Below are 18,462 nucleotides of genomic sequence, written 5' to 3'. Positions count from 1 at the left end.
TAGTCCTCACGACAGGTTTGGAGAGCTTCAGCCTCTGTCTGTACGCGGGGATTAGGTGGATCATGACGTGGTCAGAAAGTCCGAGTGAAGCGCGGGGCACCGCGCGATAGGCCCCGCTGATCGTACTGTAACAGTGGTCTAATGTTCTCTCCTCTCTGGTCGGGCATTTAATATGCTGCTTATATTTTGGAAGCTCATGGCTCAGATTGGCTTTGTTAAAGTCCCCAAGAGCAATGATGAGAGAGTCCGGGAATGTCCGCTCCGTGTGGAGAATCTGCTCCGCGAGTGCGCACTGAGCTGCCTGCGCATCTGCGTCTGGCGGGATGTAAACAGCGGCCAGGATGAATGAAGCAAACTCCCGCGGAGAATAAAACGGTTTGCAGTGAATAAAAAGATATTCCAGAGAGGGAGAGCAGTGCTGAGCAATCACTGTTACATCTGTGCACCAGCCACTATTGATGTAGAAGCAGACACCTCCACCTTTGGTTTTACCGGAGAGAGCGGCCTGCCGGTCCGCGCGCAGCAGATGAAAGCCCTCCAGCTTGAGCGCGCAGTCTGGGATGTCCTCACTGAGCCACGACTCCGTAAAACATAAGACACAGGAGGAGGCAAAGTCATGATCACTGTAAGCACATTGTTTCCATCGCTGCTCACTTTCATGTTGTTGAGTCTTTAGTCATTCTTCCTCTGACCGATCTCTTTATGCCAATAGCTATACAACATGTATAGTTTGAGAAGGATGAGATTTGGGACGTTTCGAGGTCCACTTCTTGCCTGTCACTCGCCCCTCACTACATGACACTACCTGAATTTATAAGAAATGTAGCAATCGAGATGTCACCGAGCTTAAATTTGTATTACTGCAAGTTCAAAGAGATTTTAGTCACACTGGAAGTGTCTGAAAAATGATCTTCTGTAGGCTACTCTAATATTGCCCTACTTTGTTTTCTTTTTGGAATCGTGGGATGAAAAGTCAACCAAATGCAGATATGTTGTAGCTAAAGGTCTTGCTCACTAGGGAGCAGCTGGACTACTGTAAATCTTAGCAGCACCAGAAGCTACAAGAGCTGTGGCCACATGGTCCACCCAACCTACAACTCCTAGGGGGTTTTCCAAGTACAGTATCTTGTTCATAGTGACCTGATATTCATCAAGATCATAGTTGTGGAATAATAAATACTAGCACATCTGTGACTAAAGATGACAGCATGTTGGTTCACACAGATACAAGTGTTGCAAATTTAGTTCATTTTCATGCCCAGTCTGGCAAACAGGTTAATTTTTTTATATTCTGGATTTGCCACTAGTTCATGACACATGAAGACTATGTAATCAGATTGACAACATGACATTGGACAACTTGTCTTGGAGGCTTTATCTGGAAGACGTGACTGGACCTGTCAGGCTGTGTCAGGCCACCAGCTGTGGGGCCCTGGCTGACATCCAGTGTGACACCACCCGTGGTGTTTTGTCATCTCTGCTCCCTGAACAGGGAAAGTAAGTGTGGCAGACAGGTATTTTCACAACACATGAGCCTCAAAATTGTAGTGGTCGCTGTGGGAAAGAGGCCCAGCAATTTGAGATTGAGACTGCTTAGTTAGATGTTTGAGGTTTTGAGTTGATTGGGCAGTTCTCCCTAGATCTGAGATGTTGCTAAAGTGTCACTTAAGCCGCATCGCACCACTGAGACCCACCGGACATCCTAATTGTGCCACAGGAGAAAGGGAACTCATCGATCATTCCTTAAAAAAACGCAAAAGACAAAAAACATTGACATGTATTATGTGTTGCTGTCGAGAGAGGAAGAAAGGTCTGCTGTTTTAAATTTTTCCTGGACAAAGGACATTGTCTACTTACTCGAGAATATCGCTGAGGAATTTCCTACCCTGTGGGAAAGCTAAGATAAACATTCTCGAATGCCGTGAGTCAGGAAATAACCTTGAATTAAAAACAGTCTGATAAAACCAAGGAAAAATGTGTTGCCATGGTCATTGAGGAAATTTTTGAACTTGCACTGCCTGTGTGTCAGTGTTAACTGCAGTGATTAACACTTTTATTCTGACATTTAAAAATAATCCTCAGGCTACTGCTTTGTAAAAACAGCGCTGGTGCTGGATGCAAAACAGAAATCAGGTTGGCAGTGCATCACGTTGCTTTCCACTCTGCTCTTTCTGTTTGGTACTCCTTTAGCAGAGAGGGCACTTGAGGTCACTTTGCAAATCCCTTCTTTCCTTTGCCACACCAGGGTAGGAATAAACCTCTTCTACCTAAAAACCTTGTCAAAAGGGCTTCTTTTTTCCTACTTTTCTCACAGCAGCTGAAAGCAAATACTTTATCACAGCAAAGGAGAAGACAACTGATACACTACTGACTGTTTTGTCTTATATATTTTATTATTAATGCGCTTTGCTTTTTTGTTTTTCTGAACCAATCCTAGAGTCTTGAAATAGCATTGTAAAAGATGCGAGGGGATTAAAACGGCTGCGAGTCTCATCATTCACGGCTGTCAGCGGCTTCATTCATAAATACAATATTCACAAATGCAATAGTGACCCTGGGACATAATTACTCTGCTTCTTTAGAGGAGTGCCTCCATCTCTTCTCTGTTTCTACAGTTTTTTTTCAACATCTTTTTCTCTTGCGTTATTTTTAATGCAATTCAAGTAATTTTCCAACATCAAAGTTGTTGTTGTTTTTGTGTGCATTTTGTCACATTTCTGCGAGCAAAACCAGGAGCTGCCACTCTAAATCTGCCAGGACAGAGTACCATGATAATCCATTTCTTTTTTTACCCTGTCATAGTGACAGATGCAAGAAGTTTTAAGCTAACACACACACTAGAACACATGGGATCCTTTCTTTCATCTAGTTATCATCTTTATATAAGAGCTAGCAATCCAGTATTGGGATTGGCTATTTCACTACAGGTTACAGAATGCCTTCTCGTTAATTTGCATTGTACCATATTCCATAGTTGTGCTAAAAGTAAGTAAAGTGTTTGGCATACTTTGAATTGAAGAACATGCAAACTCCACAGACAAGCTGTGAGCCAACAGTGCCACCACCCCACCACTGTGTCACCTTACTTCAACACCCTCACGTGTATTTATTGTACGAATACGTTCTTCACACAGTATTACCTAAAGTAGACTAAAGGATGACGGCACAATTTTTTTCTTTGACCTCTCATTTATATTCTTATAAATGTCGATTGTTTTTGTCAGCTGCATTTCTTTAAAAAATGGCAACCAGCCAATCTAACATCACCCGGACTTCACTTCAGGTTTTTTAATCATCAAGAGATCAGAGAAGCGCTCGAATGCATTGTTCTTCTTTTTTACTGAACTTAATTGCTAGTAACAGAAGAAGGCATTTTTAACAATACAAAGCAAAAAGGGGCAAAAAAGGAGAAAAGAGCAAACAAAGAGAGGACAGAAACTAAGATGCCAGATGAACTAACAAACCTGTTGTTACAGATGTTTGCAAAATACATCAAACTACGTCTTTATCCAGGTAGATCATAGCAGGTGTCCATCCTATTATAAACAGAGGCAGTTTAAGATATGGGATGGCAGTCATGTCCATCTTTTCGACATGTTTAACTTTTGTAACCACTGAGCTATTGTAGGAGAGTTAGGTTTCACCCAGTTAATGGTAATCAGTTTTTCTTGCAATCATAAATAAAACATGTAAAATATAGCACATATATATGGTAAAGTTTGCACTTTTATAATGTTTGCAGTTCCAGGACATGTGGCTATGGTCCCTAACCACACTGCATTTTCTTCAGCAGTTGTTATTACCCATATTTTTAACAATGCTTGTCCTTGGAGGAGCCCTGGAGAACCTCATTTTTACTTTCCAGTCAAATTATTTTCATGGCTGGCTCCCAACCCCCCTGTAACAGCCAAAACAAACATCCTAGTGTTGCGATGTCCAAGTGTCATCATCTATAGTTGTAACGCGCTCTAATTTCCCACTGACCTGTAACATGTAAGGTGTTTTCTTGATGTCATTAACAATTTGTAAATATGAGATAATTGATTTGCTTTATTGTTACAAGTCGGGATGCATGTATCATATGAGTCTCAATATGAGTTGGATTCCTTTGGATACTGTCCCTGCCTGTGTGTGTTTTAATGCAGTGTCTGATTTGTAGATATCTAGACAAGCCTTTTTTTTTTTCATTTAACATTTTTTGAATAACTCTGAGCTAACCACCTGTAACACCCTGTTGTAATCTACACAGTGCTGCAGTCCACATACTAATCTGACTCTGCAAGTCAAATAGGTATTTGTGCTGTTATACTTTCAGATAACCACGGTACTTATCTCATACCATTTTGGCTGCTGTGTTAGTTATATTGTTGCACAAATGGATAATGGAGCCTTTTTCATTCTTAAAAATCTCAATGTGGCAAGATGTATTTATGTAACACTACAAATAAGCTTTTGTATCGTTGTGGAGATTCTGTGGTCACCGAGTGTGAAGTGAAGAGTTTATTACCCCCTTTGCCACTGTTTCATAATTGCTTTTTATTTCTACTACAGAAGTATTAAGTTTGTCTGCTGGGAGATGCACATTATTAAGAACTAAGTGAGGCTGCACTAAACCGGACTCAGTTTTCAGCCAAATAAAAATACATCATACACTGTGCTGCCCCGTGTTCTCAGGAACTGCCATTCCTGTTTTCGCACTTTTGTGAGATTGAAATCTTTTGTGTGTTTGTTGGTCAGGAAAAACAACTTTGTTATACAAATAAAAAAGCTTTGTGTGAAAATACAGTCATTTATAATTGAAATTCAAAGTGCAAGATGTGTTTATATACACATTTATATGTTGTTTACATAAAATATATTTCTATACTTACATGATACATTAACAAATAAGTTATGATTCTCAGCTCATTTATTCTGACCTCAGTCACAACATCAGTCGACGAAATGCCTGGTTTGGTTGTGCAGTTTGGACAGAGTGACACATAATATACAGCTTGCATATTCAGACCGACTCCCCCTGCTGCTGACCTTCAGCACATACACATTATTTTATAAGGAGGCTCTTATGGGAGTAAAGTCGCTGCACTCTATAGCAAAATCTGTAACTGGGACATGGCTTGTAGTGACCATGGCTGTAGTATCTATGACAAAGAAGCACATAACTATCTATGGCAGTAGTGCATGACATGTTTAAAGTGGAACCTCACCTCCAAATTAAAATTACACATTTTTCTTCTTACGCGGAGTCCTGATTTTGTAGGTCTAAAGCTATTTCTCCATCGAGATTGTTTTAGTGAGTTTTTTATGACAGCTATGTAGCTAACATTACAGCTCAGCTGAAGGTCCTTTAATGCTTAGAAATGAAATACTTACTACACAGAGTTACTCAAAACAAGGTTTGTGGATTTTGTTTTATTTTTATAGTAACTTGATCGTGATTTCTGAATATATGAATGACATTGCTCGTGATTTTCTCGAAAAACTTCTGGATCTGGGAAAAGGCAGACATCTCTGCGACTGATGTCTTCAATGCTGAGCAGCTCCTACCTAAACAATTTAGATAAATAAGACTTCAGGCCAGAGAAAAAAAATCTGGAGAGAAATGTCACTTTAAATAACAAAATGCAGTCTTCTCCCATCATGTTACCATAGGGCTAAAGGTAATTCTTCTTTTGGTCTGTTATTAATTGCTGTCTTTGTTGAATACTAAAATGTTTTTCTTGTAGTTGAAGATAAAAATGGGCAAATTAACAAACTCCAAACAGAGAGAAAAAGAGCTGCTGTTTTTTGTATTATTATTATTAAGACAGCCAAATTTATTGCTTCTTTCATTTGCATAACCCTTTTTAGCTTTCTAGCATAATGGTAAAAGGGTATTCTAATGATCAGTAAGCCTTTTTATATAACAAACATGCCTTAGGTAACACAGTGCTCTATTGGAACAAAGCAGTTTTGATGCTGAAAACAGGCCCCCGCACTCTGAATAACACCCCAATAAAAAAATGTGTATAAAATGTAAATAAAAACACAATTTTCTTAAACAGATATTTAATTGAAAATAAATTGTAGAAAACATCTAGTGTTTAAACTGGGATTTTTACTGTTTCATTAAGACTATTTGCATTTTGAATTAGTTGGCTGCAACAAATCTCAAAAACATTGCAACAGGCTGGTAAAGTAACTGCTACTACAAATAAACAGCTGGAGGAACATTTCACAGCTAATTAGGTTCACTGGCAACAGGTCAGTCACTTGACTGGCTATAAAAACAGCCTCTTGGAGAGGCAAAGTTTCTCAGAAGTAAAGTTTTGAAAACAAAAAAAACCCTACAAATTGTGAAAAAGTTTCAGAACATTTTCCCACAGCGTACAGTTATGAAACTTTGAATTTCTCATCATCTACATACATCTGGATAGTCTGGAGAAATCTCTGTGTGCAACCTACCAGGCCACAAATCAATAGTGAACGACTGTGATGTTCAGGGCCTCAGGCAGCACTGCATTACAAACAGACATAACTCTGTAATGAAAATCACTGCATGAGCTCAGGAACACTTCCAGAAATCGATGTCTGTGAACACAGTTCGCTGAGCCATCCTCAAATGCTGGTTAAAGCTCTTTTATGAACATGATCCAGAAACCCAACCATTTCTTCTGGGCCAAAGCTCATTTAAGAAAGACTGAGGCAAAGACTAAGGCCAGCAGAAGAAGTCTGAAATTACATGACATGAAATTACAATAACATGGCTTCATAGCAGACGGGTCCAGGTGCTGAACTGGCCTGCCTGCAGTCCAGAACTTTCACAAACTGAAAACATTTAGCCCAGTTTAAACAACTGATATGTTTTCGATGTTCTATTCTATAAAACTTTTAATTTGAATTTTACAAAGCGTCTACAAGCACCCAAATATGAAGCCTTATGTTGTGCTGTTCGCTAGCAGACGGTACACAGAGTCAACTCACTCAAGAGAAACGATGCTTATGAAAAAGTCCAGTTGATTAAAAGTTGATGAGTTCTTGGCTTAGACTTAATTCAGTGCTAATGCCCAATTATGGGCAATAACCGTGTAATTGGTCTTCCCTCTGACTTGGCCAGAGTTTATGTTGGTGTCTGCCAGAGAGTTCATCATTGTCTGCTAGGACCCACTGTAATGATCTAGTAGCTGATTAGGGTAAACAATCACATGCTGATTAGTACATGGTTATAATGAGTCTAAGGTTTTAGGCCTGTTTGAATTAATAACGTTAACTAGGATGGATAATTTGAGCTGATAGGAAGGTAGATCTTTCATATCACTGCAATGGCTTCAGGAGAAAAAAGTGACCGCCCTTGTATGACCCAGTAGAATCCAGCTCTTCAATCCCTTTGGAAAATATGTAGAAAGACCTTGGTATAGCTGCTCAGAGACACTTTGCATTCAGCCTGTCTGAACTAAACTAACTGCTCAGAACAACTGGATAAAATCCAAATTCAGATGTTTCAGGGTAAGGGAGTCATTACTACGAAAATTAGCATTGACTTAGATTATTGAAAAAGTAATTTAGATGGTATGCCATGTCTGGGGATCAGTTCAAAAATCACCATATTCGCTTCTGAGATTATGCTGCGACACCGTAACATGTGGGAAAAGTCAAGCTGACATTAAATGAACTGTGTATCTTCTCAGTTTAGCAGACTGTGCCAAAATTCATTGCAAGCTACATTGGCAAAAAAAAAAAAATGCTCAGATGGGCTTCACTTCTGCCTAAGTCCTAATAGAAACTGGTTTAAAGTGTGGGATTGCAGAAATGGAAAAGGGACACTGCACCAGGCCATATCTCTCCTCGAGCCAAATGAAAACTCAGAGTGATGCGTCAATCACAGGACTAGTCACAGTGACAGAGTCAGTGAGTGAGAGAGTCCAACAGCCAAAAGAGCCACCTGCCTGTAAGCATTTCACCTTGTCAAGGTCAAGGCTGTTAATACTGAGTGACTTGACTTTAAAACCCTGTAACAGGGTTGTTACAGTAAAGAGTAGCTGTAGAAGAGAGGGGGAGGCCACTAAAGTTGACGGTTAGCACGTTGTCTTTACACTTTCTCTGAACGTGGAAACATGTTTTCATTTGGTAGTACACACAGTTTTACTAACTGCACCCTTTTCCACACACACACACACACACACACACACACACACACACACACACACACACACACACACACACACACACACACACACACACAGTGCTAGCTGTGTCACACATTAATGTGTTTGTACTTCAAGGCTGTACTCAGTGGAATAAATAGGAACTGATCAAGTGTTTTGTTTTTTGTTCTGTTTTTTAAAAAAGTGAAAGGGGTCACTTTTAGCCAACCTACAAAATTACAATCTCTCTCTGTTTTTTTTATCTTTCTGTTCTGATTATGTTCAATTTAACACTCTGTGGTATTTGCATGCTATCCTGTCCGGCACTGAGAGGTAGACAGACAAAGTTAGCTGCCAGCTGGTGAGCACTATGAAGCATTAAGCTGCTAAAAAGGCACATATTTCCCTGAGGAGTGGGTGGAGGCTGAAACATGGCTAAAGGGAGGGTGAATATTGGACATTAACATGACTATTGATAATAATAGTGAGTGCTGGATGTGTTAAGTGTAAAGAAGAAACCATTTCTTTCAGATAGGGCCATGAAGGTTTGGATTTTTCCCCCTTAGTAATAAACACTTTCATTTAGAAACTGGGTTTTGTGTTTACTTCTGTTATCTTTGTCTCATATTTTTGTTTGATGATCTGAAACCATTAAGTGTGACAAACATATAAAAAATGCCACTAAAGTGCTGTTTGTTTTGCATAACCTTTTTTTTATTGGTTTAGTGGATGAAGTGAAATGTGAAATGCTGTTGAACCATATGAAAGAGACAAAACAATAGATACACTGGACAATATAACACAATAAAGTTTAATAATAATACAAATCTGGACTCTATAAAACATTACGTGATTAATTCTACATTTCTATAAATCAATTTTTAGGTGAATTAGACTTCAGTAATTTTAGCTACTTGTGCCAAAACCCTGGCAATTGCTTGTATTTGTGATAGCTATTTATTTGTACTTTTTTGTGGCAACTTCTCAACAAAAATTGTTGCCTGTGTTACCATGAAATTGGTTCAAAATACTTCTTTTACTCGTTGAACAGGTCAAAACTCAGGTAATACAAGTCTAAGTAAACAGGGAAGATGTTGTGGGGCCGTTTGTTCACAACTGTGTACGAAGCAAATTAGTTGTCACTGTTAAAAAAAAACAAAAAAAAACAATCAGATGGATTTAATTCCATCACTGTGATCATCTCTCTTTGTCACTCTGTAAAACAGTCTAACCAGACCTTTAGCTAAACCTGGTTCCAATAATGGTAAACACATTTTATCTTATGGACTTTTTGATTACTTAAATGTACAATGTGGAGGGTTTTAATCATGAACTATTTGTATATTGTTCACCATACTCACCCATGTTGTCGTACAGAAAAATACTACACGAAAGTCTACAGGTGCCTGTGGGGAAAAAAAGGAAAAAAAACTTTGTTTCTCAAGGTCCTCACAAAGATAGATGAACAAAAAGCGCACCACACACGTACATATATAGTAAAGCTCTCTTGCAGCCGTGGGATCTTGTGACAACAGCAGGTGCATTTAATTCCGTATAGAGGGCAGCCCAATGAGACATACAAAAGGACAAACTTAATTAATAGCCACATGCGATTCCTGGCAGTAGAATAGCATGGTTTATCGGAGATAACAGTGCCACTGAGCACCAATGTGCTTCTAATGCTTAGGTGAGACTGACAGGTCTGTCTACAGGTTTACAGGTTTGTGTCTGTAACTGGCTGCACAGAAGTCTGTGCAAACATTTAATTGCTTTGCGCACTGCAGTGATTGCAGAGATACATGTGATGCACCTTAGCTTCTCTGCGACATAGAATCCGTCTTATCATTTGTGACAAGCTGTCAATACATCTGCAAATCCGGGCTTGTCCTATGTTCATAAGCAGAACACATTCCACTGAGACGAGTGAAAGCTAGGGAGAATGCCATGTGGCTTGATCTTAGGGTCCTCCAACATCGTCATCACAGGGGGTTCAAGCCAAAGTCCAGAGCTGTGTGCCTGCACACACAAGTGAGTGTGTTCCTGCAAGGTGTCATCAAATATTTATGCTTTTGTCTCTTTTGCTCATCATTGGAAAGAGGCTGAGAATTACAGTAATTTTCTGTCAGCTGTCATTTTGCAAAAGTGTGTCCCTCTTTAACAGGGTATATCATTTTCTCGTCATTTCTGGGGCAAAGAAAGCATTTGCATCCCATTGATTACTACCCAGTCTGCTGATCAGGGGTGTCAAACTTATTTTAGTTCATGGGCCATATACACCTCCAAATGTTTCCCTTCCTTTTACAGTTTTTTACAGACGCTAGGACACATTTCCCAATACTTAGGTCACGTTTGCAGAACTCCTCACACAGTGAGCACAACAGAAGTCTATGTGGGCTAAACTGAGGACCAGTTATCATTGTCTTGGCTCAAAATGCATTCAATGACCACATCTCTCAAATTTCATGAATCATCTTCTCACTCAGACACAACAACTGCCAAAAAGCTTTGTACGGACAGGACATTTTGCATGTGCTTACATACTGTTTTCAAAACTGTTAAACTCATGGTCAAAACAATAACACAATGCAAAACTTGAAAAGACAGCAAAATCCAACGGCAATATTTTATTGAAACATATTTTAAATCTAACAATGCAGTTTAACCAGCCACAGCTGATTCTCATTGTGGATGAACATCTACACAGTTGTTACTCCTTCAATTTTTCAACTCCTTCAATTCTGGCATGCCAGAAGATTCTTTCCTAGGTGTATTACCCTAGATGACATAAGATGTGATGTGGATGAGAACCTGCGGCCAAATGGAGGAGACCGAGTAGATTAGCATTACTATTGTATGTGTATCAGTGGATGGTGTGTATACAAATTCTTGTATTTTGGGATTACTTAGTGCAAAAAAATAAAAATACATAAACATAAATACATGATGTCTGATTCATTCCAGTAACATATATTGAAATTATAAACAGAGATGTGTCCTTGTTTTACACAGGAAAACACTGTGTAATGCTACATGTTGTTAGTGTTTTTTAGGTCATTGTTTTGTGGGTGACAAAGTGTGTTTGTCGGCTGTCAACCTTTGCTAGTGTTCTGGAGGAATGTGTTCATTTGAGACCTGAATGAAGTGTTTTGGTAGTTGTAGTGCATTTTGAATGTGAAATGAACTGCTTTGCCAGGCTGAGGGTCAGTTAGGAGAAATGTGTGAAGAGTTTTGCAAAAGTGACTTAAGTATTGAGAAATGTGTCCTAGCGTCTGTAAAAAACTGTAATACTGCTGGGTTTAAAGACTTTACTTTGGTGTGGTATGACAGGCCATCGGTACTGACTTGCCATACAACTTTCCTATGGTAATAGGAAATGGGCTGGTAGCACTTTATAGTTAATTTTGAGCACTCAGAGCACTTTGCATTAATTCTCTTTCCCCCAGTCACACATACAGCGATTTTATCTGTATACGTTTTTTTATATATGTCTCTCACACACACACTCTCTTTTTTTTTTTTTTTTTTGCCTGTCCCGTTTGGCTCTTTTGCCATCAGAATTGTTGTCTAAAGGCAAAGAAAGATGCCCAACAGATTTACTTTACCAAATTGACCATCCCAGCCTTGCCATAATGGTCCATTTGATTCAACTTTTATTGTTTATTTTATTTTCACTTGAATACGGGACAGACTTGACTGGGGGAAAGAAGGGGAGAAAGAAAGAAGGAAAGAGAAACAGCTGAGAAGAGGGACGGGGGAGAAGGGCAAAAGACAAAAACCAACAGAATGGGCAGAAAAAAAAAATGCATATATCGATCACCTGGATCACCTGCTGAGAAAGAAAAAAGAAAACAAGCAGAAGAGAACAAGAGTAATAGAATAAACAACATCACAATGATATATGGGAATATGACAGTAAATACTAAATATTAAACATTAATGTGCAGCACATAAGATCAACAGAACACAGTGTGCTTTGAGGTAGGAGCCAAAAAGGGTGTAGTTTGTGGGTGTGATCACCCGTGTGTACACCTGTGAGCATGGACGCGCTTGTTTTTTTTTAAAAGGTTCCTTCATGTAATGATCTGCTAGAGGGTGTGGGGGGGGCACAGCCCCGTCCTCCAGGGCATGAAGCAGGTATGGAGGAGATCAAAACTCCAGACAATCAGAGGCCCCCAGAACACAAGAGACCAAGGAAGACCAACAGAGGGGCAGCCGCGCCACTGTCCCAGAAAGAGCTGAGGAGAGTCCCAGATGAGGGCTCACTCAGCAGCCGCAGAGCAGAAGCCAGGGGGAGTTGCAGTGACGCGCCCGTGAGCTCCGCCGGCAGCCAGTTGTGCCTGAGTGACCGAGCCCCAGGCCGAGAGGCCGGGGGCACCCCACCTCCGAAGTGGCCCGAGCAAGCCCCAGGCTCCAGGCCCCGATAAGCGGCCGCCAAGGAGTGAGCCGGTGTGTACCTGGACGCCCATCCCCGGACACAAAGAACCACCAACGCACCGATACCTGAGGGAGTCCACCACTGGCAGGGGAAGTGGTGGTGGGTGGAGATAGGCCTCCAAACCTTGGAGGGCCTGAGATGTCCCCAGAGAGGTGGCATCTGATACCCAACCTGACATATAGACACAGACATACAGGCACACACAGACACAAACATCCATTCCCACCCTCATGCTCTCATATACACTTACTCCACACTCAACCAACGTGGAGACAGACATAAAGAGACACTGTACACACGATCACACTCCCCAAGCATACTCTACGAACCGGGTCTAGGTACCCTTGCCCCTGGAGGGGGGAACTGCACCCAGACCCAGGTGGACACACACACTCTCTGATGAATGTATCGGGGGCAACTTGGGGTTCAGTATCATGCCCAGCATCCTTCAGCCTCTGGTAATACAATTCTGTGTATGAAGTGGGGATCACATTTCGATTCATAGATGACCCTCTCTACCACTGGAACCACAGATGCTCCGAAACTAAGATATATATGAGGTGGCCCTGAGAGGTCAAATACACTTCACCTTATAAAAGAACCACTAGCAACTAAAAAAATGCTTCAAAAGCACACAAAACACAATAGAAATGATATACAGCTCAACAGAATGAGGAGAAAGATTTCACAAAAGAGGATGGAAGTGTTTTTACGGAGACAATAACGTGATGGAACAGCTGCACAAGTCACAACATAACAGCTGCATAGCTAATAGCAAACATGTATCTACAGTGTTATATGAATCATGTGATTCATATAATTACCTAGTATCTTTCTCTTCCTCACAAAAGCGATGAATGCTCCTTGTTTTAAGTGTGTCTTCCTGTGCAAGCCTCTCACAGCTGTTCTGTCACGTTAATGTCTCCCAAAATACACTTCCGTTGTGTTTTGGGAGATGTTATTTTTTCTCCTTCCGCTGTGTTTTATTCACATTGCTGTTTTTTCACCCCTTAGCTGTAAAAAACTGATATTGTTGTCACCTCACCAGGTGGGCGGCGTGGGCAAGCTCGTGAATGCGGTACTCGAGAAGGAGGTCACCTAGGATTTTAAAATTCATACCATAGGTGTTTTACTGGTGTTTTCTTAAGTTACAGTGCAATCAACTGTTCAGGGCCTACATAGAATGATACAATTTTAAACAACCACTCTCATGGCAACATCGATTCATACCAACTTCCTCAATTCTTCCTGATGCAAAATTATGCCCTATTCTTTGCAATTTTGACATTCTCAAAGTCATCCAGTGGGACAGACTTGGTCCTTTGGTGGCTGGGTGTTTCCTGCAGACTGTATCTTTATAATCCCCACTTTAGATCATGCTTACCTTCCATGCGCACTGTAGAGTCCTTCCTGACAATTAGAAATATGCATTATTTTCATTATTCACCAACATCAAAAGGTAACAGCTGAATGTACGCTGATGTTCACACATGCCAAATCATCGAGGGAAACTAATACTGTGTTTATGCATTCACACAAGCGCACATGTGCATATGCACACATACAATACCAAACTACAGATGGATTCCCTCTCAACATCCAGCCTTGAGGCACTTTTCCTCTGGCTTAAGTTACAAAATTGCAAGAGAAACAAATGGATGTCTCTAAAGTATTGTGTTAGTGGGGGGTCTTCTTTGTTTTAGCACATTTGATTACATCTATTTTAATTAAGGCCAGCTATCATAGCCAACACGCAATGGGCTCAGATTTTCAAAAGGATTGTCATTTCCACTGGGCAGATTTTGCCTTTAATGCTGTAAGAAATGAGGAGCCTTGCATCTTGTGTCAGATGATCACATAGAAGATCTTCTCAGTGATATTTATACAAATTGTAATTCTGTGTTCTTGCTCAATTTAAAAGATTCTGACTCAGGGGAAAGATGGGAATTAGCAGCAGAGCTTTATCCATGTCTTAAATGATCCAATCCAAAGTCCACAGGGGTGACATCAACAATACTTTATCAATGATGCGGTTTTCATGCCGTCATATTTGTTCTGTACTCGTTTCTTTCTTCATAATAAGTCACAAGACTCCCAGAAAGGTGGGGAAAACTAAATATGTTAAAGCGAGGAACATTTGGCAGTCTCTGGATATAATGACTCCATGTCTCCTTTAATTGAATGTTGAGTCTGTTCTCAGTTGGTCATCCATGTCTCTGCTGTTTGTGTTTTCGATAGGGAACATCTTTGTGGTGAGCCTGGCAGTGGCAGACCTTGTGGTGGCCATCTACCCATACCCTCTGGTCCTCACCTCCATCTTCCACAATGGCTGGAACCTGGGTTACGTCCACTGCCAAATCAGCGGCTTCCTCATGGGTGTCAGCGTCATCGGCTCCATCTTCAACATCACCGGCATCGCCATCAACCGATACTGTTATATCTGCCACAGCCTCAAATACGATAAACTGTACAGCGACAAAAACTCTGTCTGCTATGTGTTGTTAATCTGGGCGCTGACTGTTGTTGCCATCGTGCCCAACCTGTTCGTGGGCTCGCTTCAGTACGACCCGCGGGTTTATTCCTGCACATTTGTTCAGTCGGCTAGCTCCGCGTACACCATCGCCGTGGTCTTCTTCCACTTCATTTTACCCATCATGATTGTCACCTACTGCTACCTGCGCATTTGGATATTGGTCATACAGGTAAGGAGACGGGTCAAGCCAGACATTCGACCCAAGTTGACGCCACATGACGTTAGGAACTTTGTTACCATGTTTGTGGTGTTTGTGCTCTTTGCTGTGTGCTGGGCACCGCTAAACTTCATCGGACTGGCTGTAGCGATCAAACCGGAGGTTGTGATTCCCCTCATCCCTGAGTGGTTGTTCGTGGCCAGCTACTTCATGGCCTACTTTAACAGCTGCCTTAATGCCATTGTGTATGGCGTGCTGAACCAGAACTTCCGGCGCGAGTACAAGCGTATTGTAGTGTCAGTGTGCACGGCTCGCATCTTCTTCCAGGACAGCTCGAATGACGCAGGGGAGCGGCTCAAGAGTAAACCGTCACCGCTCATGACCAACAACAACCAGGTCAAAGTGGACTCTGTCTGAAACAGAACTCAGAGACATAAAACCAATATACTGAGAGTATGAGGAAGAAAAGGAAAAAAAGCTGAGTAAGAAAAATACCAAATATAAACCACAAACAGCTTCTGTCGGGAGTGATACGGTGCTATCTGATCTCTGAACAATCACAGCAAGAACAGGGGTGCGTAACATCTTTGTCTCTGATCAAGCACTTTTGTTTGACTCTGCAGTCCCTGTAGTACAAAACAATATATGATGTCTGTTTTGTTTTCATGTTTACAATGATGATATAAATGTATCATTAAATATATAAGTATTTATTTTGTATGAAATGCCATGTAAATACACAATATATCAGGTTCCGGTTTCAAAAGAATAAAAAGAACATTTTATGAGGACACTAAAATAAGATTTCTACAAATCTCGGTTGAAAAGATACTCGCAAGTTTGTAAATGGAGTTAACCAATTTTAATAACCTCATTCGTGACACTGTAACACTAACTGAGTGCAAGCAGTGTGGCTTGCTGCTGTGTTAGTGTAACCTACAGTACCGTCCATTACATTAGGTGGAATATATTCTTTAGTAAAGACAATATCTCTCGCTCTCTCTCTGTCTCTACCACATTATGTGCTCATTATACTGTATGCATGGATATTGGAAATTATTCATATGCAAAATAAAATCTGATACTGACGGCGTTTTTGCATTAGCCCTGTGTTCAGTGTACTTACCGATGCTCGTTTTACTACAATTCTGGTTTATTGGGGGTGTTTTCTTCTTTCCTTTGGCCATCATGTGTTACAGTTATAAATGGCTTTAAACAGTAACTTTGTTTGCTGCAGTCTTAGCCTCTAACCCTCTCAAATGACCAGTTTGTTTCAGGACACTGCATTGGCCTGTAAATGATGTAGTTTGGTTTGTCCTCTATTCATATTTTTTTTTGCCAGTGTGACAGCTCTGCTACAAATCTGCCTGGGTAACTGGGATTTCACACACGGTGGAACACAGTCATCATTACCTGTAAAAGCATCCAATGGATATGATATGGCAAGGTTATGTAGCAAGTGCTTAGTTTTGTCTGCATTGTCTGAATGATATGAGTGGCGGTTAAACGTATAAGCTCATAAGGTTCTGTCTGCAAACAAATTTTTAGGTGAACTAATGAAAATTGTGCCCTTCACTGTGCCCTTCACAGTGGGAAGAATTCTGCAATGCGTAAGAGGCCGGGACAGTTTAGGCTACTATGCATCAGCACTTGCATGCGTGTTGCATAGTGTGCGTGGGCTACCCGGTTAGTGGAGCACAAAGAAATAATGCACCGCAGAGGAGAGTGGCCCAACCATGCATTTGAAATCCACTTGGCTTACATAACAGCAGCTGACCATCATCCTCAAAGCAAGAGCTAAAAGAGCCAGCACCCACAGGACTCCCTGCCCCCTTCTCAATCCGTTTAATCCCAAGAGCTGTGTGCGGTAGGAAGGAATGAATGGGTTGGGGATGAGCAAATGTAAAAATCCCAGGGATTTACACTGCCCCCAAACAGAGTCATACAGTAATCTGAGGCCAGTGATTTTTATAGCAAGGGATGCAACAAAATGGAAAAGGAAAATCAGGTGTTTCATGTCACTGATTTAGGCTTGTCTTTATTTACTGATTCAGTGTCCAAAAAAAGACCATAAAATGTGGTGTTTACTATGGCGAGGCCATGAAAAACTCAAACAGAGCACTCAAAGTTCTGCAGTCTGTCCAAACTTTAGATGGAAAAGAAAGTAAATCACTGCAAACTGATGTTGTCTGGGGAAAAAAATATGAATACATTGAACATGTCTTAAAAAAAAAAAAAAGACAGGAACAAAATAGAATAAGTCAAACTGGACAGAAAACAGTTCATCCAAAAATACACCAACAAAAACACAGCATATGTTCTTAATGTCTGTCTCTGCACATTTGGATTCAAGCCTACCTTGAAAAACCTTTGAAAGTCAAACCAGTTTTGCAAAAATGTTTACTATTGTAAGTGTGATTAAAACAAAATAGTAGTTAAGCCTTATACAGGGAGTGCAGAATTATTAGGCAAGTTGTATTTTTGAGGAATAATTTTATTATTGAACAACAACCATGTTCTCAATGAACCCAAAAAACTCATTAATATCAAAGCTGAATGTTTTTGGAAGTAGTTTTTAGTTTGTTTTTAGTTTTAGCTATTTTAGGGGGATATCTGTGTGCAGATGACTATTACTGTGCATAATTATTAGGCAACTTAACAAAAACAAATATATACCCATTTCAATTATTTATTTTTACCAGTGACACCAATATAACATCTCCACATTCACAAATATACATTTCTGACATTCAAAAACAAAACAAAAACAAATCAGCGACCATTGTCGCATTTTGAGTGTCTTTGCAAGGACACTCAAAAGCCTGCCATCCATGGATTCTGTCAGTGTTTTGATCTGTTCACCATCAACATTGTGTGCAGCAGCAACCACAGCCTCCCAGACACTGTTCAGAGAGGTGTACTGTTTTCCCTCCTTGTAAATCTCACATTTGATGATGGACCACAGGTTCTCAATGGGGTTCAGATCAGGTGAACAAGGAGGCCATGTCATTAGTTTTTCTTCTTTTATACCCTTTCTTGCCAGCCACGCTGTGGAGTACTTGGACGCGTGTGATGGAGCATTGTCCTGCATGAAAATCATGTTTTTCTTGAAGGATGCAGACTTCTTCCTGTACCACTGCTTGAAGAAGGTGTCTTCCAGAAACTGGCAGTAGGACTGGGAGTTGAGCTTGACTCCATCCTCAACCCGAAAAGG

At 40.6% G+C, this 18,462-nt stretch overlaps 1 protein-coding gene across 1 annotated transcript in view; it reads left to right on the top strand.

Moving 5' to 3' along the window:
• mtnr1aa (melatonin receptor 1A a) overlaps positions 1 to 15,706 on the top strand; it is a 54,560-nt gene extending 38,854 nt beyond the window's left edge. Inside the window, exon 2 of the mRNA XM_085356860.1 lies at positions 14,797 to 15,706. Within this exon, the coding sequence (XP_085212986.1) occupies positions 14,797 to 15,665 (869 nt within the window). The 3' untranslated portion in view covers positions 15,666 to 15,706. The remainder of the gene's footprint in view (positions 1 to 14,796) is intronic.
• The last annotated feature ends 2,756 nt before the right edge of the window (positions 15,707 to 18,462 follow it).

Source organism: Diplotaxodon limnothrissa, linkage group LG6, assembly GCF_057381915.1.
Source record: "Diplotaxodon limnothrissa isolate DT_005_m linkage group LG6, D_limnothrissa_male_GT1.1, whole genome shotgun sequence".
Lineage (NCBI taxonomy): Eukaryota > Metazoa > Chordata > Actinopteri > Cichliformes > Cichlidae > Diplotaxodon > Diplotaxodon limnothrissa.
The sequence above is the reverse complement of the archived record's forward strand: the minus strand, read 5'-3'. Positions and strand labels throughout refer to the sequence as shown.